Raw genomic sequence first — 26,779 nt, forward strand, 5'->3', positions numbered from 1 at the left:
CCCTAGCAACATTAGATTTGCATAATGAGTTTCAGGGAGACACTAGGATGCAACACAATTTTGTGATCATGGTATAGAAAAGAATACTGATTTGATCTACCATGATGCATAGAATCTCTATCAAATTGCCAAGGTCTACCTAGCAGAATGTTACAAGCTTGCATAGGCACAACATCACATTCAACAATATCTTTGTAGGATCCGATGGAAAAATTAATTCTCACAAGTCTAGTTACCTTTGCCTTACCACTGTTGTTCAGCCATTGGATGTAGTAGGGATGCGGGTGTGGTTTGGTGTTGAGGGCAAGCTTCTGCACCATATCGCTGCTTGCCAAGTTGTTGCAGCTACCTCCATCAATGATCATGCGACAAGAACGCTCTTTGATGACACACTTTGTTTGGAATAAAATGTGTCGCTGATTTTGTTCCGCCATCTCCATTTGTGCACTAAGCACTCGCTGCACGATCAAGCTCTCATAGTGGTCCGCTTCACCTGCATTAATATGTTCTTCTATTTGATCTTCATTACCTGCATGGTCAGTCGCAAGCAGTGCAAGTGTATCCTCATCAAAATCACTAGCAGATGAGTACTCACCATCATCCCTGACAATCATAACTCGCTTGTTTCGGCAGTCACGCATCATGTGCCCATATCCCTTGAACCGATGACAATGTATGTTGCTTGTTCTACCCGTCGATGCCACGGATGAAGTACTCGCAGCAGGCTTTTGCATCGTCTTCACAACTGAATTGGTGGGGGCAGCTCGAGCCTTGTCACTAGATGATGGAGTAGAAATACGTGTAGATGGAGTTGAAGCCATGTGTTGCTGCCATGAATTAGCCTTCCCTGCAGAAATATTACTCCTTGCGCTAGCACGTCGTCCCTGCACTTCCCTTTCAGCTTTACAAGCAAGATGAAACAAACGGGTTACATTATTGTATTCTTTGTAAGCGAGGATGTCCTGAATTTCCCGATTTAACCCACCCAAAAATCTAGCCATAGCCGGTTCCTCATCCTCTTCTAGGTTACAACGCAACATACCCGTTTGCAATTCCTGATAATATTCTTCTACACTTTTAGCACCTTGTTTTAACTGCTGCAACTTATTTATCATATCACGCACATAGTAATATGGAACAAATCTAGCTCTCATGGCCCTTTTCAGCGCATCCCAAGTTCTAGGTAAGTTATTAGGATTTTTCTTTCCATATTCTATCCACCAAACAGAAGCAAAATCTGTAAACTCACTGGTAGCAGCCCTAACACGTGTAGTCTCAGGAAATTCATGACATGCAAACTTTTGATCAACAGCAATCTCCCAAGTGATGTAAGCATCAGGGTCATATTTACCATCAAAAGGGGTATCTTAAATTTAATCTTACTGAAAGCATCATCATTATTGTGTACCTCGCGTCGGCGGTTGCCACCCATACCTCTACGGTTGTGACGAAGGCGACGTCGATCACGAGTGTCTTGATCATCATGTTCAGTATCACCAGTGTAGTCATCCTCATGACTACCGTGCTCTCGATCTCCCTCCTTTTCTTCTTTATGCTTCTCTTTATCATCGGTGTGGAAAGCATCAAATCGCCTTAGGAGAGCAGCAAGGCTTTTGTCCACACTAGCAACGGATTCCTCCAATCTTGTGAGCTTGTTGTTTGTGGCAATCTGCGTAGCCTCCAACTGCCCCAGCTTTTCATTCGTCACCTGCAAGTCGTTATCAAGTCCCTCTGTGTGCAGCTTCACTTTCCTTTCAAAATGTTGTATGATGCCCTTAGTGCGAGGTGTAAGTGGTGTTTCGTTACCATCATCTACCCCTGGCATGGTTCAAAGACAAAGACAACAAAAAGGCAAGTGAAGAAATAAAAGCCCTACAACTACTAGGATGTAGCTACAGCAAGTCGCTCACACTCAACCTGTAACACAAGTTCTTACCAATTCTTACCTTGCTTGACAGGAGGGGTCGTCTGCCAACAAGTGTACAGCAATGGACGAAGTGTATCGGTGCTGCCGCACAAGACCTGTCAAGCTGTAGATTATGTGGAGCTATAGGTGGGCTGAAACAAGGAACGAACTAGCACCACGTTAGTTATAAAAGCGAGCTGAATAAGCGTTCGACGATGGTACTGTGCTGGTCCTAGGCTAGACCGTGCTAGAGACGCGAGCCTGGACACAAAGGAAAACCACAGCACACCCCCGAAAACAAGGTGGAAGAAACCTAAAATCAATATGAAAAACAGCCCCTTTTTTTTCTTTTGAATCTTTTCTCTTTTCTTTTTTTTTCTTTTTTTTGGGCAACCTCAAAAACTGATTATATGAACAAAGGAATACAAAAGAGCAATTCGCTACACACACTCTCTCTCTCTCTCTCTAGAGTAAGGCCGAACAAGTATGGAGTTATCTTTCTTTTTGGATCACAGTTCAATTCGGACTTCACAACAGATTCGACAGAGAGAAGATATGGTAATACTCGGCTGTGTATAGATGGTGACAAGAACTCGAAACTCTAAAGGACTAGACACTAAGACCAGCAACTCGGCACAAACCGAAGCAACGCAAATTCAACAAGCCCTAACGAAAACGGTACTAGCCAAGGCACAAAGGTTTAATAGGATTATAGAAAAACTAATCTACTATATTTTTTTGGCTTTTCTGGACTATAGGAAATTAATTAAAAACAGCAAAGGATTAGAAGTCTCTCACCGAAGAACCTTGCTCTGATTACCAACTGATGCGAACCCGCTAGGGTTTTTGGCCTGATCTTTCGATGAGAGGCGCTGGATAACTCGATTAGTGGATGGAGATGACGTTCACGGCCCGACTACAGCCCTCAAGACCGCGCCTTAGCAACCGATACACCACGTCCAACAGCCGTCACGATCTTGTGGAGCGCGACAACCAGCCCCTAGGGCTCCCGTCCTGCAAGCAATCGAAGAACTAGCAAGAACGAGGAAACAAGCACTGAATTTGCAAGATGAATTGAAGGTTTCAAACTAAATCTGAATCAACAATGGGGTTCTGAAGACAAGGAGACGGGCGGCTGATCCTGCACGCGCGCCTACAAGCAAGTAGCGAAGGCTAAACTTGATCTAAACAAAACCCAGTTGTTCATGGCGGCTCTAGATGTAAATAAATAGAGGGGAGGACGACCAAAGGGGTGCTAGAGTCGTCCTCTAACCCTAGGACGCGTCTGTCGACGAAAGCTAGTCGGCAGTCTACCTTGGGGTATACCCACGGTAGTAGTTTATCGGTAGACGGTGCGCAAACTACGAACTTGATGGTGACGCAAGACACGGACAAGCTTTTTATCCAGGTTCGGCCGCCGAGTTGGCGTAATACCTACGTCCTGCGTCTGATTGTATTGATTTGTGCTGAGAGAATATGATGTCCTAGGGGGGTCCCTTGCCCCTCCTTATATAGTCTGGAGGGCAGGGTTACAGATCTAGAAACTAATCCTAGTCGGTTACAATTGCCATAGATAATTCAATATCAATTCCTATTCTAACCGACTAGAATCCTGCTTGATCTCCACGTCTTGTTTCCTTGCGCGAAACTCGGGCTGTCGGATCAAGCCTTGAACTCGTCTCGTAGTGGGCCAAGCTTCCTGGCTGAAGTCTAGCCGTAAGGGTATAGGGGTTTATACCCCCACAGCTAGTCCCCGAGCGCCATGTATTGTGATGCAACACGCCGTCTTGAGCTTCTTCGATCAGCGAGGCTTGTCATCTTCAATAAGCGGGGAAATCGCCCAAACAGTTGCAACGGTTCCTTGACCAACTCGAAAGACAGTTGATCAACGTTGACATCGAAGAAGCAGGTTGTTCGAAGAATGCATGGTGCTCTAAAAAAATTTCTTTCCTGGTGAAGTGTGCCCACTTTGCCTTTTTGAAAGGTAAAAGCATAAAAAAAGCAAGCAAATTCACCGCTAGGTGAAGTGTGCCCACTTAGTCCCCGAGCCTGGTAGTAGGTGGCGTAGGCACGTGGTGCCAGGGTCAAAAGAAAATTCCCCAAAGCAGTTTTGAGACTGAGATGCATCGCTAGATGCATCGTACCGATGTAGTCCCCGAGCTTGCTGGAAGGCGAAGTATGAGCCTTGTAGCAAGGTCTAAAAAATTGAATTTACCAGTCCCCGAGCATGTCATGCTCGTCTGCAATCGAAAAGACCAATCGACCAGTCCTCAGGCACTTAGTGTGCTGCGTGGAATTACATGTTACTATACTGTACGACCAGTCCCCGAGCATCGAGTGCTCAGTGGTCGGTGCATGCCTTAAAGCTTTGAGCTGATAGACTGAGCGACCAGTCCCCGAGCGTCAAGTGCTCGGTGGTCGGTGCAGTCCTTGAAGTTCTGAGCTGATAGACTGGGCAACCAGTCCCCGAGCGTCGAGTGCTCGGTGGTCGGTGCAGTCCTTGAAGTTCCGAGCTGATAGACTGGGCGACCAGTCCCCGAGCGTCGAGTGCTCGGTGGTCGGTGCAGTCCTTGAAGTTCCGAGCTGATAGACTGGGCGACCAGTCCCCGAGCGTCGAGTGCTCGGTGGTCGGTGCAGTCCCCGGATTGCTGGCTCACTGGCGTATATGTCTTCTTACTTTTGAAAAGATCTTTCCAATTAAAGTTGACGTGACGGGGTCTCCTGACGATATGTCAGACGGATGCATGAAAAGCTGCACCTGGCAACTGTACAACCGCTCTTTGCATGGTTTGAGAAAAGGAAACCATCAATTGGTACGAAAACTCCACCGCATTAATTGCCTATAATCATTGTAAACCGAAACGCCGCGTCCGCCGCATGGCCTGCCCACTTCCCGAGAATACAGGAAGTGGGAGAGGTGGGGTCGCGGGTTTATAAGGGCCTAATAGGACCGCCTGTACCGCTTCTCCTGCCATTGCCTTCAAACCTTCCGCTCTCATCTTCTCCAATCTCCTGCATCTTCCTAGCTCCAGCTCACATTCGCACCTCTAATGGCGAAGAGCGATTCCAGGAAGAGGGCCGAACTGATGGCCAAGGAGTGGAAGAAGTCTCGCAGCACCACAAAATCTCTTGGTGACCTCGTCGACATGGGGCTTCTGCACGGCGCAGAGCTCGGCGGCTGGAGGGCGCCGGAAGGGGAGAGCTACCCCGACCCTCGCGCCGGTGAGATCGTCGTTTTTGAGGATTTCATCAAGAGAGGCTTTGGTGTTCCTGTTCATCCCTTTCTTCAAGGTCTTCTTTTGTACTATGAGATCGGGATTTGCAATCTGCACCCGAACTCAATTCTCCTTATTTCTACCTTCATCCATCTGTGCGAGGCCTATGTTGGCATAGAGCCGCACTTTGATCTTTTCCGGTACCTTTTCTGTCTGAGGAAGAAGGGAGCAGTTGGAGGCTCCAAGGTTGCAGGTGGAGTATACCTCAACCTTCGTGATGGGATGAAGAATCGCTACCTGCACTGCCCATGGAACACCTCCTTGACCGAATGGTACAGGAAGTGGTTCTACGTCAGGGAGGAACTGGGCAGCTCCACGTTCTGCGACGTGGGGTACGTTCCCGAGAAGAGGGCGAGCTGGACCGACCGCCCAGAGTTCGACGGTCAAGTAGCGGATCTGATGAAGCTGATCGACTGGTCGCGCCTGGATGGGCTTAGCGTGGTCGGCAACTTCATTTGCCGCCGGGTGATGCCCTGCCAGAAGAGGGTGCACTCGGCGTATGAGTATGCCGGAAGCGCAGACCCGACCAGGATGCGGTCGGAGATCCTGGAGAAAGCGGAGGTACAACAGCTGCTGAACGAGTTGTTTAACTTCGCGGATGGGGGCTTCACCCGTAGCAGTGATCGGGTGCAAGCCTTCAAGTTAGGACGACCAGCACCAAAGGTATGTAGCAGACTCCGTTTGATCATTCGTATGTCGTCTGCAGTTGGCTCATCTCTGTTGCTTTTGCAGGTCGGTGATGTCGACCGGTGCGTAGTGTATGTATCACTGGCACCGGGGATGGAAGATCCTGTGGGAGAGGTCCCGCCAGAGGAAGACCTAGCCCGCCCCGTCCCGACCTCCGAGGAGAGGGTAGCGGGGAAAAGGCCATTGCCGGCGGATCCCTTGCCGACACCGGAGCTGCCGGCAGACCTACCGGCGGAGAGCAGCCAAGCGCCGAAGCGTCGTCGGCTCGTGCGGATCGTCGACGACGACGACGACGACGAGGAGGCTGCGCCGTCGTTGGTCCGACGGCCTCGGGGCCGCCCAGACGCTGCGCCGGTCGCCACTGATCGAGTGGCCAGCGGCGCAGCTGCCCCGCAAGTTGCCGAGGTGGGGGCACAGGCGCCGACCGGCCGGGCGAGGAGGAGGTTCACCGCGACCCATCGTCGGTCAGACCTGTAAGTGTTCAACTTACGTATTTTGGACTCCTCTTTTGTTTTTTTTTTTAACTTTTGTTCCTGTAGTGCGGCATCGGATGTCGACCCTGGCCAAGCTGCCGGCCAGGGAACGGGCGAGCCTGCCCGCGGTTCTGGGGATGCGGCCCCCCAGACCACAGAGCAGCCGACAGCTGCAGTCGCGCCTGGGAGCACCGAGGGGCTCCCGAGCGCGGCGCCGACTACAACAAGCAGCCCGACCAGGGCTGGGGAGGCTCCCCCAACTGACTCCTCGGAGAAGGGAAGATCTCCGACCGCTCCTCCTGCCGGGGGGAGTGAAGTCCCCCCGCCGCCCCGAGCAGGAGCCTCTCCGGCTGCGGGCTCCCCAGGTTTGGTCCAAGGGCCAGTGACGCCTGGGACCACCACCGGGGGTGACGCAGCCCAGGAGGAGGAAACCAGGGCGGCCTCCGACGACGAGGTAGAAGAGATCGAGGGTCGTCCCCGTGATGGCCGCCAACACGTGTATGTGTGGCGCCAACGCGGGGATCACTTTATCGGTCATGAGGAGCTCGCCGAGTCCGAAGAGGCCGCCAGGGTGGAGCGCGCGGCCAAGCGCCTTGTCGACGAAGTCAAGGTAAGCGGCGTTTTGAGCTGCCGCGCATTCTTTAGCCTTGTCTTCTGCGCATTCTTATATGCTTGCTTTGTAGGACGTTATGAAAACGGCGAAGTACCGGAAACGGTGCTTTGACCAGATAGAAGGCGTCATGGCCGAGAACAAGGCCCTTGCCGCGGAGGTAGACCGGTTGCGGGCGGAGGTCGGAGAGAAGGTGGTCGAGATGAGCGCCGAAAAGGAGCGTCGTCTCGACCTCGCTCGTCGCCTGGCCGACCAGTACCGGCTGCAGGAAGGTTAGTCACACGCTCCGAGCAGTTTCGCATACTTGTATAGTTTGCTTTGCTGACCAGTTTAGGATTCACGCAGACTTGGAGGAGGAGGTGGCGAGCCTCCAACAAGAGAAGGAGCAGCTCGGCCAACAGCTCGCCAGTGCACAGGAGTCCGGGCGGCGAGCGGAAGAGGAGTTGGGTCGAAAAGACCGGGAGTTAGCTGGTAATGGGTGCCGCCTTGTTGGTTGCTGCCTGCCCTTTGCTTGTCTGGTATGCCGAAAGTAACGTTTCGTTTCGTTTGCAGTGCTCAAGGTGAACACCAAGAAGCACCTGGATGACCTGATCAAGGACCGGGACTCCTGGAAGGCCAAGTGTTGCAAGATCTGGAAGGGAGTGTCCCCGGTCCTGGACCTGATCAGTCCCGAGCTCCCGGAGAGCCAGCCCCGCGCGCCGCAGTTGACCCCGGTCGAGAAGGCGCAACGGGCGTGGGACTGGCTCCAGCAGTTTGTGAAGGACGCCGGGGAGTTTGCCGGCGCGCACGTCCTCAGCATGGTACGCGCCCACTACCCCCTGGTCGACTTGAGCAGGCTGGAGAAGGGGTACCCGAAGGAAGTCGGCCCACAGGAAGCGGACGAACTTCGGGGTAGTCTGCTGGATTTGTCGTCGACAGTGATCGGCGACATCAACCTGTGCGGAACGGCCACTCCTCCAGACCAGCCGAGCTCAGATAGGTCGGCCAGGGAGTTGTCGGGCGCGTCCGTTGCTGGAGATGGGCGGTCGACGCCTGCGGTCTCGACCAGCCAGGCGCCGGTGGCCCCGACCCCTTCGTCCGGGCAGCAAGGCCAGGCGGGTGATCAGCCCGAGCAGCTAGGCCAATAAAGTAGTCTGTAGGAATAGACTAGTATCTGCCCGTCAGGGGGTTTATTGTAAACTTTGTATGTAAAGTTTGTAATAAAGTTTTCTTTTTTTGTCATGACTGTTGTTTTGAGCGCTGTAAGAATATCTGAGTGACGTGTCACCGTATTTGTCTTGGTTGTCACCAAGAGCATCCATTGCAGGAGTTTTGCCGAGTGCTGTGTATGACAAAGTATAGGCGAGAAATATAGAATCTTATTATCAAAAATTATAAGATACTTACAAAAGAAAGTCATTAAAACTTTATGGATAGAATCGTCGCAGTTTGTCGATGTGCCAAGAGTTAGGCACTCGTGTTCCGTCTGGGTATGCCAATCTGTAGGACGTAGGTCGTGTGACCTCGGTCACCACGAAGGGTCCTTCCCAGGGAGTGGATAACTTGTGCATTCCCTCCTGGCTTGTTTTCCATCGAAGCACCAGATCGCCGACCACAAAGGAACGGTCCTTGACGTTCCTGTTGTAGTATCGCCTGACTGCCGCGAGATATTTTGCTGTTCGGAGACATGAAACTAGACGCTTTTCCTCCATGCAATTGACTTCGAGTTCTCTGGCGTTGTCGGCAGTCGCCTCGTCGTAGTGCTCGATTCTAGGAGATCCGAAGTGTATGTCGGCCGGCAGGACCGCCTCTGCACCGTATACCATGAAGTAGGGAGACACCCCTGTGTTTCGACTGGTCTGGGTTCGGAGGCCCCAGACTACTGCCGGCAATTCTCTCATCCATCGACCGGGTGCTCTGTCGTTTTCGGTGTACAGCCTCTTCTTTAGGGCATCAACGATCATTCCATTAGCACGTTCGACTTGACCGTTGGCACGTGGATGTGCTACTGACACATATTTTATGACTATGCCTCTGTCATCGCAGAAATCCCAAAAAGTGGTGCCAGTAAACTGAGTGCCCAGGTCGGTGATTATGCTGTTCGGGATGCCGAATCTGTGTATGATTTGATTGAGAAACTCCACGGCCTTCTCGGAGGTTGCCTTGACCAAGGGCATGTATTCGATCCACTTGGAGAACTTGTCGATTAGCACGAAGACAAACTTGAAATTGCCCGGGGCTGGTTTAAATGGTCCGATCATGTCCAGCCCCCAGCAAGCAAAGGGCCAAGACGACGGGATAGTTTGAATTTCATGGGCAGGTACGTGGGTCCTCTTAGCGAAAAACTGACATCCTTCGCAATGCCGAACCAGTTTTTCTGCGTCGCCGACCGCGGTTGGCCAATAAAAACCTGCTCGGAAAGCCTTTCCGACCAGCGTTCTAGATGCGGCGTGGTTGCCGCAGGATCCAGCGTGTATGTCTTCCAAGAGCTTGATACCATCATCTTGGGGTATGCACTTGAGCAGTACTTCGGAGCTTGCGTTTTTCCGCATGAGTTTTCCGTCGACCAGGATGTAGTTCTTTGATCGTCGGATGAGGCGCTCGTTCTCTGTTTTGTCCTGGTAGCCTGTTCCGTCTGATATGTATTTGATGAACGGGGTGCGCCAGTCACGCCCACCGGTTGTCGGAGTGGCGTCATCTATGAGCATTGCCTCGGTTGGTTGCTTGTCGACCAGGGGAGGGCTTACGCTTGGCTCATGGATGTCCTGGACAAAAATACCCCGCGGGATATGGGCCCGAGATGAGCCTAACTTTGACAACGCATCTGCTGCTTGGTTCTTATCCCGGACCACGTGGATGTACTCTATGCCATAGAAGTTAGTTTCCCATTTGCGAATTTCTTTGCAGTAGAGATCCATCTTCTCGTGGGTTGCGTCCCACTCCTTGTTGAGCTGGTTGATGACCAAAGCAGAGTCGCCGTAGACATAGAGGCGCTTGACCCCCAGTTCAACGGCTAGTCGTATGCCGTGTAAGCATGCTTCGTATTCGGCGACGTTGTTTGACGCCGGGAAAAGGATCCTAAGGACGTAGCGGAGTTTGTCCTTGTTGGGTGATACGAACTATATCCCAGCACCTGCACCGTTGATGTTCAAGGATCCATCAAAGAACATTGACCAGTGGTCTGAGACATCGGGAACGGAAGGTTCGTTGAGATCCGTCCATTCGGCAATGAAATCGACCAGGGCTTGGGACTTGACAGTGGTGCGACTCTGGAACTCCAGGGAAAATGGACATAATTCCATTGCCCATTTCACGATTCTGCCATTGGCGTCTTTATTGCGCAGGATGTCACCGAGAGGAAAGCTGGTTGTCACCAAGACTCGATGGCCGTCGAAGTAGTGCTTCAGTTTTCTTGACGTTATCAGGATGGCGTATATGAGCTTCTGTATTTGTGGGTACCTGGCCTTGGATTCGTTTAAAACTTCGCTTATGAAGTAAACGGGTCTCTGGACCTTGAAGACGTGACCTGGTTCATCTCGCTCGACCACTATTGCCGTGGAAACAACCCTGTCGGTTGCAGCAATGTAAAGGAGCAGGTCTTCATTGGGCTGAGGCGCTGTGAGGACAGGCGGTGAAGTGAGGAAGGTCTTAAGCTGAGTGAACGCAGCGTCGGCTTCTTCGGTCCAGGAGAATTTTTCTGACGCTTTCAATAGTTTGAAGAAAGGGAGGCCTTTTTCTCCCAGCCTTGAGATGAAACGACTGAGGGCGGCCATGCACCCGGTTAGCTTCTGAATATCCTTGACGTTCTTCGGTGGTCGCATGTCGAGTACGGCTTTGACTTTTGAAGGGTTTGGTCGTATGCCGTCGCAACTGACGACGTTGCCGAGCAGTAGACCGGAAGGAACGCCGAAGATGCATTTCTTGGGGTTGAGCTTCCACTTGTACCTATTGAGTGCCTTGAAGGTTCGGTCTATGTTGTCGATTAGGGTGCTCGCGTCCCTTGTTTTTACGACCACGTCGTCCACATAGGCCTCGACGAGGTCATCGCGAATCTCGTCGTGGAGGCATTGCTGGATGGCCCTTTGATAAGTGGCCCCGGCGTTTTTAAGTCCGAAAGACATGGTAGTGTAACAGTATGCGCCGAAGGGTGTGATGAAGGATGTTTTGATCTGATCTTCTTCCTTTAACGAGATCTGGTGATAACCAGAGTAGCAATCTAGAAAGGAGAGGAGTTCGCATCCGGCCGTTGAGTCGACCACCTCGTCGATGCGAGGAAGACCAAAAGGATCTTTAGGACAGTGTTTGTTGAGATCGGTGTAATCAACGCACATTCTCCATTCATTATTCTTTTTGTGTACAAGAACCGGATTGGCGAGCCAATCGGGATGATACACCTCTTTTATGAATCCGGCTGCTAGAAGCCGTGTTATTTCTGTCCTAATAGCCTCCTTTTTGTCACGAGCGAACCGTCGCAGTTTTTGCTTGATTGGTCTTGCGGTCTTCGAGACGTTTAAGGAGTGCTCGATCAGGTTTCGTGGGACACCGGGCATGTCTGCGGGTTTCCATGCGAAAACGCTCACGTTGTCCCTTAGAAACCTGACGAGCGCGTCTTCCTATTTTGGATCCAGGTTAGCCCCGATGAGGGCTGTCTTCTCGGGGTTGCCTTCGACCAGCTGCACTTCTTTGTACTCCTTGGATTTCGAATTCTTTCTGGCTGTCTCCTGCTCGGGTAATCGGAGCTGGTCGGGGGGCAGCTGTGCGGCTTGGGTTGCTGTTTCCGCCATGCGGATTTAGAGGTCAATTGCCTCGGTGATCTTGAAACTTTCTTCTTCGCAGGTGTACGCAGTGTAGACGTTGCCTCTGACGGTCAGGACGCCCTTCTCCGTGGGCATCTTAAGCACCAGGTATGAGTAGTGCGGGACTGCCATGAACTTTGTCAGCGATGGGCGGCCCAGTATGGCGTGGTAGGTCCCGTCGAAGTCCGCGACTACGAAGTTGATGAACTCCGTCCGGAAGTGATCGGGTGTGCCGAATTGGACAGGCAATGTTATCTGTCCGAGGGGCACCGAACTTTGACCTGGCAAAACCCCCCAGAATTGGGCGTCGTAAGGTTTTAGTTGCGCCGGTGATATCTTGAGGGCGGGCAGGCTGTTGCGGAAGAGGATGTCGATGGAGCTTCCCCCGTCCACGAGCACGCGCTCGAATCTGATGCTATTGATGCAGGGATCAAGAATCAGTGGGAAACGACCCGGCTCTGGGATAGCGGCCCACTGGTCCTTCCTGCTGAACGCGATCTCCCTGTGGGACCAGGCGGGAAATTTCGGATCTGCGATCGGCCCGTCCGTGCTGTCTATGTTGAGGCAGGCTCTCTTTAACAGCTTTCTTTCTCGCTTGGACTCAGTGGAGACCTTGCCCCCGAAAATGGAGTGAACCACGTCGGTAGGGCTGACGTATTGGTGTCGGGGGTCCCTGTCTTGGTCCTCATCCTCATCTTCGTGGTCGTGCCCGTCGCGTTTGCTACTTTTCTTGGCGGTGTCTTCTTGGGCGGCCCGCCGTGTATAGATACTTTTGAGGACGTGGCACTCTTCCATGGTATGGTTAGACTTTGGGTGTAGCTGGCACGGTCCCTTCAACGTTTTGTTGTAGTCGTCTTGGTAGTCCCGTCGTCCATTGGGACGTTTGACCGTGTTTACTTCGTGGTCGTATTCGCGAGGGCGCTTTCCTCTGAAGTCGTCGCGGCTGTCGCGCCGCCGATCCCAACCCTCTCGGTGATCGCGGTTGTCGGAGCGGCGATGATTTCTGTTGTCGTGGCGACCACGACCGTCATCTCGCCGGGAGGGCTGGTCGGGGCCTCTCGCATCGTCTCGGATTAGTTTTTCTGCGTCATCAGCATCGGCGTAATTTTTAGCCGTGGCGAGGAGCTCTGCTACCGTTGATGGGCGCTTACGCAATAGCTTGTTCCTCAGCGCTTCATGGAAACGCAAACCCTTGATAAAGGCTGATATGGCCTCGTCATGAGAAATTTTCGGGATTTTGAGGCGCATATCCGAGAATCGTCGGATGTAATCACGCAGAGGTTCATTCTTCCTGTCTCTTATCCTTTCAAGGTCATACTTGTTTCCGGGCTGCTCGCATGTGGCGATGAAGTTGTCGATGAAAGCCTGTCGTAGCTCTTCCCAAGAGTCGAAGGAGTCCTCGGGCAGGCCGAGAAGCCACTGATGACCAGCCTGGTCGAGGACTACGGGGAAGTAATTAGCCATGACGTGCTCATCTCCTGCTGCTGATCGGACGGCGATTTCATAGAGAGTGATCCAGTTCTCTGGATTTTCCTTGCCGTCGTATTTTTTAAGTTTTTCGAGCTTGAAATTGCGGGGCCACACGACCTGGCGGAGGTGTGAGGAGAACTGCCTTAGGCCCGGAGGACCGTGGGTCGCGTCGTACTCGATGCGGCGCAGGTTTTCGTGGACTGCTCTTTCTGCGGCGCGCCTGTTGATGCGGTCCCGGGCATCTTTGGGAGGGATGTTGTGGCGGAGATCCCTGTGTTGATCTTCTTCTTCTTGGCCGCGTACGCGGTCCTGCTGGCGGCGGCCATCGGCGTCCCGACCACCATCATCGCGCCGTGAGTCCCCTCGACGGTTGTCGGGGGAGCGGCTGCGGCGACGCCTGCTGGGTGAGGCCCGGATACGATGAGTCTGGTCGGAGGCGGCTTCCGTATAAGAGACGTCCTGGACTCTCTTGAGCAGAGTGGCTGTCTGTCCCATTGCGGCGATCAGGTGTGCTCGGATACTGGTCCGGACTCCCTGGCATTCGGGGGTGTCAGGAAGCCGATCCAGATTGGCCATGGCGACAGCCACGTTGGCGCTTGGCGTTTTGTAGACCGGCTGGTCCCCGACCATGTCGAAGGCATCGTTGAGGTTGCCTGGTGGCGTCTGTTGTTGCTCGTCCGCACGCCGTCGGGCGCGCTCGGCGTTACGCTGTTCGCGGAGTTGCCTCTGGTCGTCTGTTTCTCCGTCAACAGCTGGTTCGTCGGCGCTGACATTGAATACAATATCCCCTTGCCGGGGGGGGAATATCGGGAATCGGTCGAAACCCGGAGGGTGTGAAGGAAAATCCAGGTCGTAGTCCTCGTCTTCGGTGTTCACAATCTCGGTGGGGACGGAGCCGGTGCTTGAGTTGGTGCTGGAAACCTGGCCGTCCCGTAGCTCTCGGATGGTCACCATGTTGACATGGTGACGATTGTTCCTTGTCGGCGACCAGCCCGCTTTGCTGAAAACGGATTGGACGTGCTGTGAATAAACAGAGGCCGAGTTGTTCAGGCCGCAAGGATAGTCTTCCTTTTTGAGCTCGACGGATCGTCCTGAGGGGGTTGAGGTTATCGTCAGGGACGTTCCCAGCCGTTCGTGTGTGGTGGCACGAGTTGGTCGGCGGAGTTTCGAAGAATCCGCTCGAGCAGCTTGGTCGGGCCGGCGCAGAACTCCATCTATTAGTTGGGAGACTTCGAATAGCTTGGAGTCAGCGCGATCGAGCGCTTGGAGGAGGTCCGAGCAGTCGATCTCCCTTCCCTTGTAGAGCGGGAACGGTGGTCGGGAGCTTGGTGTCGTCACGCGTGTGGTCGGAGACGGCGTGATCTCAGATTGGATCTGGATCTCTTTCGGAACCGTGGTCGCGAAACCGCCGCTGCACGTCGTCCACGTGATCTGGCCGACGGTGAACGTGAGGCCTTCGGGCACGGTCGCGGAAGCTGGGATCGTGACCATCTTGTTCGCCGGAAAAGTTGCACGCACACCCCCTACCTGGCGCGCCACTGTCGACGAAAGCTAGTCGACAGTCTACCTTGGGGTATACCCACGGTAGTAGTTTATCGGTAGACGGTGCGCAAACTACGAACTCGATGGTGACGCAAGACACGGACAAGCTTTTTATCCAGGTTCGGCCGCCGAGTTGGCGTAATACCTACGTCCTGCGTCTGATTGTATTGATTTGTGCTGAGAGAATATGATGTCCTAGGGGGGTCCCTTGCCCCTCCTTATATAGTCTGGAGGGCAGGGTTACAGATCTAGAAACTAATCCTATTCGGTTACAATTGCCATAGATAATTCAATATCAATTCCTATTCTAACCGACTAGAATCCTGCTTGATCTCCACGTCTTGTTTCCTTGCGCGAAACTCGGGCTGTCGGATCAAGCCTTGAACTCGTCTCGTAGTGGGCCAAGCTTCCTGGCTGAAGTCTAGCCGTAAGGGTATAGGGGTTTATACCCCCACAGCGTCCCTAATGGACTCAACTTGATACATGGGCCATTGGTCCAAAATAGGGTGACGCAGCACCAAAACAGAAAAAGGTGTCGGCACGAAAACAAGGACTGCGCCCGACTCATAAGCTTCATAGATATGTGGTTGGACCCATTGGAAAGTAGACTTCATGAGCTTTCCAACAAGTATAGGAACGTCCCAGTTGGAGTCCATATGACGCCGTGGTGATCCATACAAGTTAGAGTTATTTTCCAGTCCGAATCCAACTCCCAAAACGTGTTGGGTTTGGACTCTTTGTTTCCTTGCTTTAGAAGCGACGTGGTAACTTGATAGAGGATGTTGTGGAGGCTTGGACCTGATCTCCAATCACCTTTGTTAAGTTATCACTCCTCCCATATGCAATCAGCCCTTGAAGTTGGTGTTGCCTCAAATTCTGAATGCAGTTGAACCTTCCCTTGCTGATCTTGTCCATTATTCCTGAGCAACACGAAAGTGCACGTGTCTCCATTGTCTAAATATGATTGACAAGAGTTTAAAACTGAACTTACTTGAAGGTTGAGTTGACGGGCACGAGCACGAGTAAGAGGACCAGCTATAGGTTGTGTCGGAGAGGATGTAGGACCAGCTATAGGTTGTGTCGGAGATGTAGGACCAGCTATAGGTTGTGTCGGAGAGGATGTAGGAGAGGATGTATCGCTGGTGTTGATGTCCTCATCATGAAAGCTTGGTTTGGTCTATTTCGAGATAGTGCTAATCTTGATTCAAGATAGATGCACGGTTTGCATGGAACATACGATGTTCTCAGAAATCAATTAGGACACACCTGATTTAACTCTTTGATAATGTGTGTCATATGGAATATTGCTTAGGTTTGTTTAGAGACAGTGTTATTTTTGGTAGAAGATATGTGCACGGTTTACGCCTAATTTACCATAGGCTAAGAAACCATTTTAGACGCACCCGGTGGTACTCGTAGTTGAAGAGGCTCAAGTGGAGGCTCGATTTGGTCTATTCAGATATAGTGCTAATCTTGATGCAAGATAGTTGCACAGTTTGCATGGAACGTACCATATGTTAAGAAATCAATTTGGACGCACCCAATGGAACTCCTAGATGACGTGTGTCATATGGAATCTCACTTCGGTTTGTTTGGAGACAATGTTAGTTTCGGTGCAAGATAGGTGCATAGTTTGTGCCTAATGCACCATAGTCTAGGAAACCATTTTTGACGCACCTATTTGTACTCTGTTAACGAAAGCTAGTCGGCAGTCTACCTTGGGGTATACCCACGGTTGTAGTTTATCGGCAGAGAGGTGCGCAAGCTACGAACTCGATGGTGACGCAAGACAGAGACAAGGATTTTATCCAGGTTCAGTCGCCGTGTGGGCGTAATACCTACGTCCTGCGTCTTATTGTATTGTCGTAGATTTTGTTGAGTTGAGATGATCTATCCTAGGGCGTCCCTCGCCTCTCTTTATATAGTCTAGAGGGCAGGGTTACAGATCTGGAAACTAATCCTAGTCGGTTACAGTTGCCACAGATAGTGCGACATCAATTCCTATTCTAACCGACTAGAATCCTGCTTGATCTCCACATCTTGTTTCCTTGCGTGAAACTCCAAGCAGTTGGATCAAACTTCGAACTATCTCGTGATGGGCCTAGCCTCCTGGCCCAAGTCTAGCTGTAAGGGTATAGGGGTTTATACCCCCACAGCTAGTCCCCGAGCACCATGTATTGTGATGTAACACACCATCTTGAGCTTCTTCGACGAGTGAGGCTTGACGTCTTCGATTAGCAGGAAAGTCGCCCGAACAGTTGCAACGGTATTTTAACCAACTTAAAAGACAGTTGATCAACATTGACATCAAAGAAGCAGATTGTTCAAAGAATGCATGGTGCTCTTAATCAAAAAATATTTTTTTCCTGACGAAGTGTGCCCACTTTACTTTTCTGAAAAGTATAGACTTTCAAAAAGCTAGCATATTTACCGCAAGGTGAAGTGTGCCCACTTAGTCCCCGAGCCTGGTAGTAGGTGACGTAGGCACGTGGTGCCAGGGTCTAAAGAGAAAAACCACATAGAAAAATCTGATACTGAAATGCATCGCCAGATGCATCGTACCGATGTAGTCCCCAAGCTTGCTGGAAGGCAAAGCATGAGCCTTGTAGCAAGGTCTAAAAAATTAGAATTATCCGAGCAGCCGTTATACAATTTGATTTTTCAATGCCAAGATCGTGTTGCTCTTTTTGTGTCTGAGAGAACCGATTAACCAATCCCTAAGTGTGTCATGCTTGAGGTTTGGCACAGTTCCTAGATTTTCAAAAGATGAGACTAATCAGCCAGTCCCTGAGTATGGCGTGCTCGGTGGTCGGTGCAGTCCCAGATTGTCGAGAGGGCAGACTGGTCGACCAGTCCCCGAGCATCTCATGCTCGGTGGTCGGTACAGTCCCCAGGATGTCGAATGGGCAGACAGGTCGACCAGTCCCCGAGCATGTCATGCTCGGTGGTCAGTACAGTCCCAAGGATGTCGAATGGGCAGACTGGTCGACCAGTCCCCGAGCATGTCATGCTCGTGGTCGGTACAGTCCTTAGGATGTCGAATGGGCAGACTGGTCGACCAGTCCCCGAGCATGTCATGCTCGATGGTCGGTACAGTCCCTATATATATCATGTCTGTCTGACGAAAAGTCCTACTTTTCTTTTGAAAAAACTGTATCGCTGTATTAATGTGCGATGTGACAGAGCATCCTGCCATATTGTTAGGCTATTGCATAAAAAGGTGCCCCTGGTAACTGTGCAGCCGCTCTTTGCGCAGTCCAAGAAAAGGAAACCATCAATTATGCAGAAAAGCCACCAAATTAACTGCGATAATTATTGAAAACCGAAACGCCACAGCTGCCGCAAGATCCGCCCACTTCCCCAAAATGCGGGAAGTGGTAGAGGTGGGGCTGTTGTTATAAAAAGCCCAAAGTCGCACTCTAGTTTTGTACCCAGCAATCACATAGTCCCGGAGCAACACAAGATCCCTCAATGACCTCGTCAAGATGGGACTCCTGCACAATCAGGAGCTCGGCGGCTGGAGAGCACCGGAAGGGGAAAGGTACCCCGACCCTCGCGTCGGTGAGATCGTAGTTTCTGAAGATTTTTTCAAGAGGGGGTTTAGGATTCCAGTTCATCCTTTCCTTCAAGGCCCTCTTCTTTACTATGAGATCAGGATCTGCAACCTCCACCCAAACTCCATTCTTCTCGTTTCCACTTTTATTCATTTGTGTGAGGCCTATGTCGGGATAGAGCCGCACTTTGATCTCTTCCGTTACTTATTCTGCTTGAGGAAGAAGGGAGCAGTTGGAGGCTCCAAGATTGTAGGTGGAGTATACCTCAATCTTCGTGACGGGATGAAAAACCGTTACCTAAGTTGCCCGTGGAACACCTCCCTCACCGAATGGTACAAGAGGTGGTTCTACATTAGGGAAGAACCAGGCAGCGCCACTTTTTGCGATGTTCGATATATTCCCGAGAAGAGGGTCAGCTGGACAGCTCGACTCGAGTACACCGGTCAGGTGTCGAAGTTGATGAACCTGATCGACTGGTCCCGCCTGGACGGACCAGGAGTGGTCGGGAACTTCCTCGTGCGACGAGTAATGCCCTGTCAGAGGAGGGTGCACTCGGCGTACGAGTATGTAGGAAGCCAAGACCCGACCAGGATGCACTGGGACGGTTTGGAGAAGGCAGAGGTCCAGCGGTTGATGAACGAGTTATTCAACCTAACTGATGATAACTTCGTTTGAAGTGATGACCGGATGCCTGCTTTTAAGCAAGGCCGACCAGCTCCTAAGGTAAATGGATGCCCTTTTTTATCTATATTTCAATATAAGTAAGATAGCCTTTTGACTGATGACTTTTGACTGATGACTTGTCACTGTTGTATTGCAGATAGGAGATAGTGACCGGTGCTCGGTGTACGTGTCGCTGGCACCCGGTATGGACCATCCTTCAGGGGTGGACCCACCGGCAGACAATGTTGCTCGGTGTCTCCAATACACCAGCAGCGAAGAAGACCAGAGCCAACCAACACCGACCACTGAAGATAGGGTGGCGGGGAAAAGGCCAATGGCTATGGAGCCATCCCCCACGGAGGCAATGCCGGCGGAGACCAGCCAGGCCCCGAAGCATCGCCGGCTCGTGAGGATCGCCGACGACAAGGACGAAGAGGACGAGGCTGCTCCATATTTGGTTCGAAGACCACGCAGCCGCCCTGACGTCGCGCCGATCGACGCTGGTCGGGTAACCAGTGATCCTCCTGCCCCACACACCGAGCCAATACGACTTGGAGGGGCAGAAGCGGCAGCGGCGGCTGGGAGGACCAGGAGAAGGTTCTTCGCGGCGATGCATAGGAGCGGTAGCACAGGAGAAGGTTCTTTGCGGCAGCTGTGAGTTATAAAACATGTCTTCTGCACTTTCTTTGTGTTTTACAAAGTATAATGTTGTTATGGGAATTTGCATTGGCTCTTTCTTGTTAGTGCGGCCTCAGATGTTGATCCAAGCAACATAGGCGGCTTGAGAACAACCGAGCCGACCGTTGCTGACAAGGATGCCGCTGAGCAGACTACTCATGAGCGGCCCGTGGAGCAGCCCGCGGTTGTGTCCGTGGCAGGGACCACCGAGGAGGACCCGGCTCGAGATAGGGCTGGGGCGAGTACCCCGACAAGGGGTGATGAGATGGAGAGGACGCCTCCCCCGAGTAGCGTTGCGGAGGAGGGAGACAAGGTCGCGACCCCCCCTCCTGCTGAAGAAGAGAGGGCCCCGACTCCAGTCCTAGTAGAAGCTTCCACACCAGAGGGCTGCCCTAGCCGAGGTAAGGGTCCGATGATACCCGTTACTATGGCTGGGGGTAGCAGGGAGGGCGCCGAGGGCCAAGCGGCCTCTGATGATGAAGTGGAGGAGATCCAGGGGCATCCCCACGATGGTCGCCAACATGTTTACGTGTGGCACCAGCGTGGGGACCACTGGGCTGGCCACGAAGAGCTCGCCGAGACCGAGGAGGCGACGAGGGTAGAGTGCGCTGCTAAGCGGCTCGTTGATGAAGTAAAGGTAAGTGGTCTTGTATTATGCCAGAGTATGTATACATTGTTGCTTGTTCACTATATGACATGTATATTTCTCGCAGGGTGCAATGAAAACGGCGAAGTACCGAAAAAGGTGCTTCGACCAAATTGAAGGTATAATCGCCGAGAACAAAGCCCTGACCACGGAGGTGGACCCACCTTCGGTTGGAGGCCGAGAGGGAGGTGGCCGAGAAGGTGGCTTAGGAAGAACGCCTGCTGGATCTAAATCGACGACTAACCGATAAGGACCGCGAGAAGAAGGGCAGGGCGAATGTTTCGAGCAGTTGTAGTTAACTGCGTGGTCGGTTTTGATGACCAGCAGTTGTTGCTTCAGGTCTAGAGGAGGAGATTGGGCGCCTTCGAGAAGAGAGGGATCGGCTCGACCAGGAGCGTGCCGGTGCGCTGCAGACCAGGCGCAAGGCTGGCGAGGAGCTGAAGAACAAAAGTCGGGAGTTAGCTGGTAAGAGCTGTTTCGCCCTTTTTGACCATGCAGTTTTCTTTTCCTCTTGTTTATACTGATTGTTTGCTTGGTTTTCTTGAAAACTCTGTCATAGTGCTTAAAGTCAACACTAAAAAGCACCTCGATGAGCTGGTCAAGGAACGGGACTCCTAGAAGACCAACTGCATCAAGATCTGGAAAGGAGTAGCCCCGGTACTTGACCTGATCAGTCCCGAGCTCCCCGAGGACCAGCCCCGTGCGCCGAAGCTAACCCCGGTCGAAAAGGCGCAGCAAGCGTAGGGCTGGCTTCAGCAGTTTGTTAAGGATGTCGAGGAGTTTGCCGGAGCGCACGTCCTCAGCATGGTACGTGTAACACCCTAGGTGTTAAGCATGCACTTAGTCTTATCAAAACATGCATAAGCATTCTCATCAAGCATAGCATCACATGAGCATGTCATCCATCCAAAATGTGATTTTATGTGCTTTATTCTATGAGATTTAAGTATGTTAAAAAAAATATGACGCTTGCTTCTAAAATTGTGAAATATTCAAACTAGGTTGAATTGTGTGCAAAAAGAATTAAGAGTATTTTTGTGCAATTTTTGGAGCCATAGAATTTGAGAAATGGAATTTACACAAAAATCCCCAAAATGAATTTATTTGAAAACCTAGAACTAGTTTTAATCTGTAATTCAAATTCAATTTGGAATTTGGTCTTGCTTATTAAAACAAAGTTGTAGGGTTTTTGTTTTGGAACAACTTTGCTTTTGGGAGAATAGGGTGAAAGTGATTTTTAAATAGCCCAAATAAATTTAGAAAGAATTTGAGAAAAGAATTTCAAAAAAAAAATAGAAAAGGGGACAGGCGCTGCTGGGCCGACCCGCCTCCCTTTCGGCCCAGCCAGCAGCCCGGCCTGCCTCCCCCTCCCCTCTCTCCCGCGCGCGGCGACCGCCTCGCCCCATCCCGCGACGGCCACGTGGCGGCCGTACGCCGGCGTTGGGCGCGCTGCAGCCGACCACCCCCTCCCCCTGGTCGGGACGCCACCCCGCGCCCCCAGACCACTCCCTCCATTCTGTCGCCCGCGCCTCTCCCTCCTTCCTCCGTTCGCGCAGCAGTAGCAGCAGCAGCAGCGGCTCCGCCCGCGCCATTGCCGGAGAAAAGCTCCGCCGCTCGCCGCCGGTCGCACCAGAGCCCCAAACTCGACGCCAAGGACACCAGAGCACTCGCCGTCGCCGCGGTAAGCCCCTGCATACGCTCTACCGAGGTGAGAAGCAGTAGTGCGCTGTGAATCGCTCGCCGGAGTTGCTCCGACCTCGCCGGAGAGCTCTGCCGCGACGGATCTTGCTGTATCCAACCTCTTTTCGCTTGTTCTTTGGTGCGCTAGGTGGGTAGTGAGGTGAGGAAGCTCGGAGGGACGTTTGCGCACGCTCTACCGCACCGGAGCGGCCTGGCCACGACGAGCAGCGTCGCCGTGCCGCCATGCACGCTCGTCGGAGGTGTTCCGGTCATCCTCCGGCCAATCCGAGGGTACCCCTGGATGCGCCTCGCTGCGGGGAGCACGCTGGTGCTCACCCCGTGGCCGGAGACCTCGTCGTCGGCAAGAGCCGGCCGGCCGGAGATCCGCCGGTGGGTTGCATGGCTGACTCGTGGGGTCACGGCCCCGGATCCCACCTGTCAGTGCCTCTGCGGGTGTGGATCTGGGTGAGTTTAGTGTTTTTCGGCGGTTTTCTCAAATAAACATTTTCCAGAAATCGGTTTAAATCTTGTAAAATCTATATCTTGAGTTGTATGGTTCCAAAATTGGTGAAACAAATTTTGGTGTGCTCTCTATTTTCAGATCTACAGTTTGATGTAATTGCATGTCATGTTTGAACACTTTTTCTGGACAGAAATAATTAATCCATGTTTTTGCTGGAATTAGAAAAATGCATAGTAATTAAAATATGACTCAGAAAAATGTGAAACTTGTTTTGCTGGCTCTGCATGTATGTTTAGTCACTGGGAAAATATTGCTACACATTATTTGGTGTATGAATGAATTTGTGGTGATTTAAATGCTTGCATGGCAGTGTTTTATGATTTTTAATAAATAATTGGATCATGCAATTAATCTGGAAATTTTTGTAGATGTTTCTCATCATAATAAGCAAATTATAAAAATATGAAATCTGCTGTTTGACACTTATACCATAGTAGAGTATTTTATTTGCCTTTAGGAATTAATCTTCTAATTTTTTTAGCTGAAAATAAGTGTCTAAAAATTATGAAAAATTTATGGTGGACTTTATGTTTGACTGGTAGTCTACTGTAATTTTTGTGGAATTTATTGGTAAACAGAACTGCATGCTATTTTGATGGGCCTAGAAATGAATAAAGAAATTATGAATTGTTATATGTAGATTAAGTAGAATAAAAGAGGTTTGGTGTATCTTTGAAGCATCTTGTGAGTTGCTGGTTACACTTGAAGATAATTTTGTAGGAAAGAAGGAAATGGATGCTTAGTGTAATTGCATGTTCTTGGATGATGTTGACTACCTTGTAAAGAGCATGACCAATTAAATCACCTTTGCATCATGTCGTGGTCATTTGGTACCTTCTCATACAAGCATCCACTCGGGCATCTCGCACTCCACTCATGAGCACACATGCATCATACAGGCTCGTAGGAGAACGAGGTGGGGCCCGAGGAGCAGGAGGAAGCACAGGAGCAGGAACCTCTGGGAGTGTCAGAGCTCGGAGAGGAGCTGCAAGAGTGCCCGGATCATAAGCCGAGCACGTTCGAGAAAGGCAAGCCCCGGAGCATTCTAAGTCTCCCTATTCTCGCTAACTTTCATGATATATTATGCTTGTTCTACTACGTTGCATTTAAGTGATAGGAATTGCTTGATACCGTTGATGCATAGGTAGTCCTTGTTATCACTACTCGTTGATCTATCTTGTCCTATGTAGATAGGCACGGAGTCTATGCTTAGCTTGCTTAGCCCGGTAGAAGTCGGGTGATTTCCTGTCACCTGCGAGATATAGGTGGATACCTGCTTGATTAAGAGGTGATTGCTTTGGGAAAAGAATAACCAAGTGTGGAATGGAAAATTGAGACCGAGCAGGGTCTTATGGTGGGTTGACCGTAGTGCCTCTGCCTGTGTCGATTAAGGACCGATCGTTGACGGCCCTCTTGTCATGTTGAACGCATGCCCCACACTTAGCTAGAAGGATAAGTCGTTCCGACCGCGAAGCCTGAACACTATACGGGCCGGGAGTCGAGCCGCCATGCGCTGTGTTGGTGATGGCTGAGGAGAACGACGGGGGCGCGGCGCGCAACCTTGGTATACCTTGGATACCTCGATCGCCGGAACGGTCCTCGGGTACTGGCGGTGCCTGCCGAACCCGCGAATTGGTCCTGGATAGTGCAATATGGTGATCTGTAGCTCACTTGATCAGTGTGATGAGGACATCAACACCATCGATATATCCGCACCTACACCAGTTGGTCCTCTTACTCATGCTCGTGCCCGTCAACTCAACCTTCAAGAATAATGGACAAGATCAGCAAGGGAAGGTTCAACTGCATTCGGAATTTGAGGCAACACCAACTTCAAGGGCTGATTGCATATGGGAAGAGTGATAACTTAACAAAGGTGATTGGAGATCAGGTCCAAGCCTCCACAACATCCTCTATCAAGTTACCACGTCGCTTCTAAAGCAAGAAAACAAAGAGTCCAAACCCAACACGTTTTGGGAGTTGGATTCGGACTGGAAAATAACTCTAACTTGTATGGATCACCACGGCGTCATATGGACTCCAACTGGGACGTTCCTATACTTGTTGGAAAGCTCATGATGTCTACTTTCCAATGGGTCCAACCACATATCTATGCAGCTTATGAGTCGGGCGCAGTCCTTGTTTTTGTGCCGACACCTTTTTCTGTTTTGGTGCTGCGTCACCCTATTTTGGACCAATGGCCCATGTATCAAGTTGAGTCCATTAGGGACACGTCCTAGGGTTGGAGGACGACTCTAGCACCCCTTTGGTCGTCCTCCCCTCTATTTATTTACATCTAGAGCCGCCATGAACAACTGGGTTTTGATTAGATAAAGTTTAGCCTTCGCTACTTGCTTGTAAACGCGCGTGCTGATCCAGCCGCCCGTCTTCTTGTTTTCGAAACCCAACTTCATTAGAGATTGAGTTTGAAACCTTCATTTACATCTAGTATTTTAGTACTTGTTCTACTTGTTCTTGCTGGTTCTTCGATTGCTTGCAGGACGAGTGCCCTAGTGGCCGGGTGTTGCGCTCCACAAGATCGTGACAGCCATTGGAGGCGGTGTATCGGTTGCTAAGGCACGGCCTTAGATGGCTGTAGTCGGGCCGTGAACGTCATCTCCATTCACTAATCGAGTTATCCAGCGCCTCTCATCGAAAGATCAGGCGAAAACCCTAGTGGGTTCACTTCAGTTGGTATCAGAGCAAGGTTTATCGGTGAGAGATTTCCAATTCTTCGTGTTTGTTTTTCCTATAGTCCAAAAAAAAGACAAAAAAATATAGCAGATTTGTTTTCCATAATCCTATAAATCATTTGTGCTGTGGCTAGTACTACTTAGTTAGGGCTGGTTGAATGAGTGTTTGCTTCGGTCGTGTCCAGTGCTGGTTTTAGTTTAGTCCTTTAGAGTTTTGAGTTCTTGTCACCATCTAGTCACAACTGCGTCCAATCTATTGTGGGTTGGAATTTGAGTAGATCATGATAATAGGTGCAACCACTTGTTGGTCTATTCTGCGTTTCCATCAACGTGATCCAAAAGGAAAGATAGCACTTCATACTTGTGCTAGATATATTGAATTTTGAGGTTTAGCCTTACTCTAGTGAGAGGGTGAGAGTGGTGAAGTGATATTTTGTACTATTTTGTTTATATAATCAGGTTTTGAGGTTCCTCAAAAAAAAGAAAGAAAAAAGAAAAAAGAAAAAAAATCAAAAAAAGGGGATTGTTGTTTCCTTTTGTTTCCAGTAGGGCTGCTCATTTTGTTTCTAGTGGTGTGCTCTGTTTTCCCTTTGTGTCCAGGCTCGCGTCTCTAGCACGGTCTAGGCTAGGACCAGCACAGTACCACCGTTGAGCGTTTATTCAACTTGCTTTTTATAACTAACGTGGTGCTAGTTCGATCCTTGTTTCTGCCCGCCTATAGCTCCACATATTCTACAGCTTGATAGGTTTTGTTGCTGCGGCACTGATACACTTCGTCCATTGCTGTGGATTTGTTGGTAGCCAATCCCTCCTGTTGAGCAAGGTAAGAATTGGTAAGAACTTGTTAGACAGGTTGATAGAGAGCGTCTTACAGTAGCCACATCCTAATAGCTGTAGGGTTTTTATTTCTTCACCTATTTTTCATGTTTCCACTGTGTGTTTTTTTAAACCATGTCAGAGACAGAGGATACCAACAAAATTCCACAGTCACCTCGCACTAAGGGCATCATACAACATTTTGAAAGGCAAGTGAAGCTACACACAGAGGGACTTGATGACGACTTGAAGGTGACGAATGACAAACTTGGGCAGTTGGAGGACACGCAGATTGCCACAAACAACAAGATTACAAAGATGGAGGCATCTATTACTAGTATGGATAAAAGTCTTGCTGCTCTTCTCAAACGCTTTGATGACTTCCACACAATGGACAAAGAGAAGCATAAGGAAGAAAACAAGGAGGAAGACCGAGTGGATGGCAATTATGATGATGATTACACTGCTGATACGGAACGAGATGATCAAGACACTCATCATCGACGTCGCCTACGTCACACCCGTAGAGGTATGGGTGGCCACCACCGACGCGAGGTACACAATAATAATGATGCTTTTAGTAAGATTAAATTTAAAATACCTCCTTTTGACGGTAAATATGACCCTGATGCATACATTACTTGGGAGATTGTTGTTGACCAAAAGTTTACATGTCATGAATTCCCTGAGGATACACGTGTTAGGGCTGCTACTAGTGAGTTCACCGATTTTGCTTCCGTTTGGTGGATAGAACATGGCAAGAAAAATCCTAATAACATACCTAGAAC

The 26,779-nt window shown here is 50.7% G+C and overlaps 1 protein-coding gene across 1 annotated transcript in view; it reads left to right on the forward strand.

Annotated features, from left to right (window-relative positions):
* LOC110431491 overlaps window positions 1-20,897 on the forward strand; it is a 28,647-nt gene extending 7,750 nt beyond the window's left edge. Inside the window, exons 8-11 of the mRNA XM_021450598.1 lie at window positions 18,970-19,015; window positions 19,113-19,458; window positions 19,711-20,270; window positions 20,778-20,897. Coding sequence (XP_021306273.1) covers window positions 18,970-19,015; window positions 19,113-19,458; window positions 19,711-20,270; window positions 20,778-20,897 — 1,072 coding nt within the window. The remainder of the gene's footprint in view (window positions 1-18,969; window positions 19,016-19,112; window positions 19,459-19,710; window positions 20,271-20,777) is intronic.
* The last annotated feature ends 5,882 nt before the right edge of the window (window positions 20,898-26,779 follow it).

Source organism: Sorghum bicolor, unplaced genomic scaffold (assembly GCF_000003195.3).
Source record: "Sorghum bicolor cultivar BTx623 unplaced genomic scaffold, Sorghum_bicolor_NCBIv3 super_18, whole genome shotgun sequence".
Lineage (NCBI taxonomy): Eukaryota > Viridiplantae > Streptophyta > Magnoliopsida > Poales > Poaceae > Sorghum > Sorghum bicolor.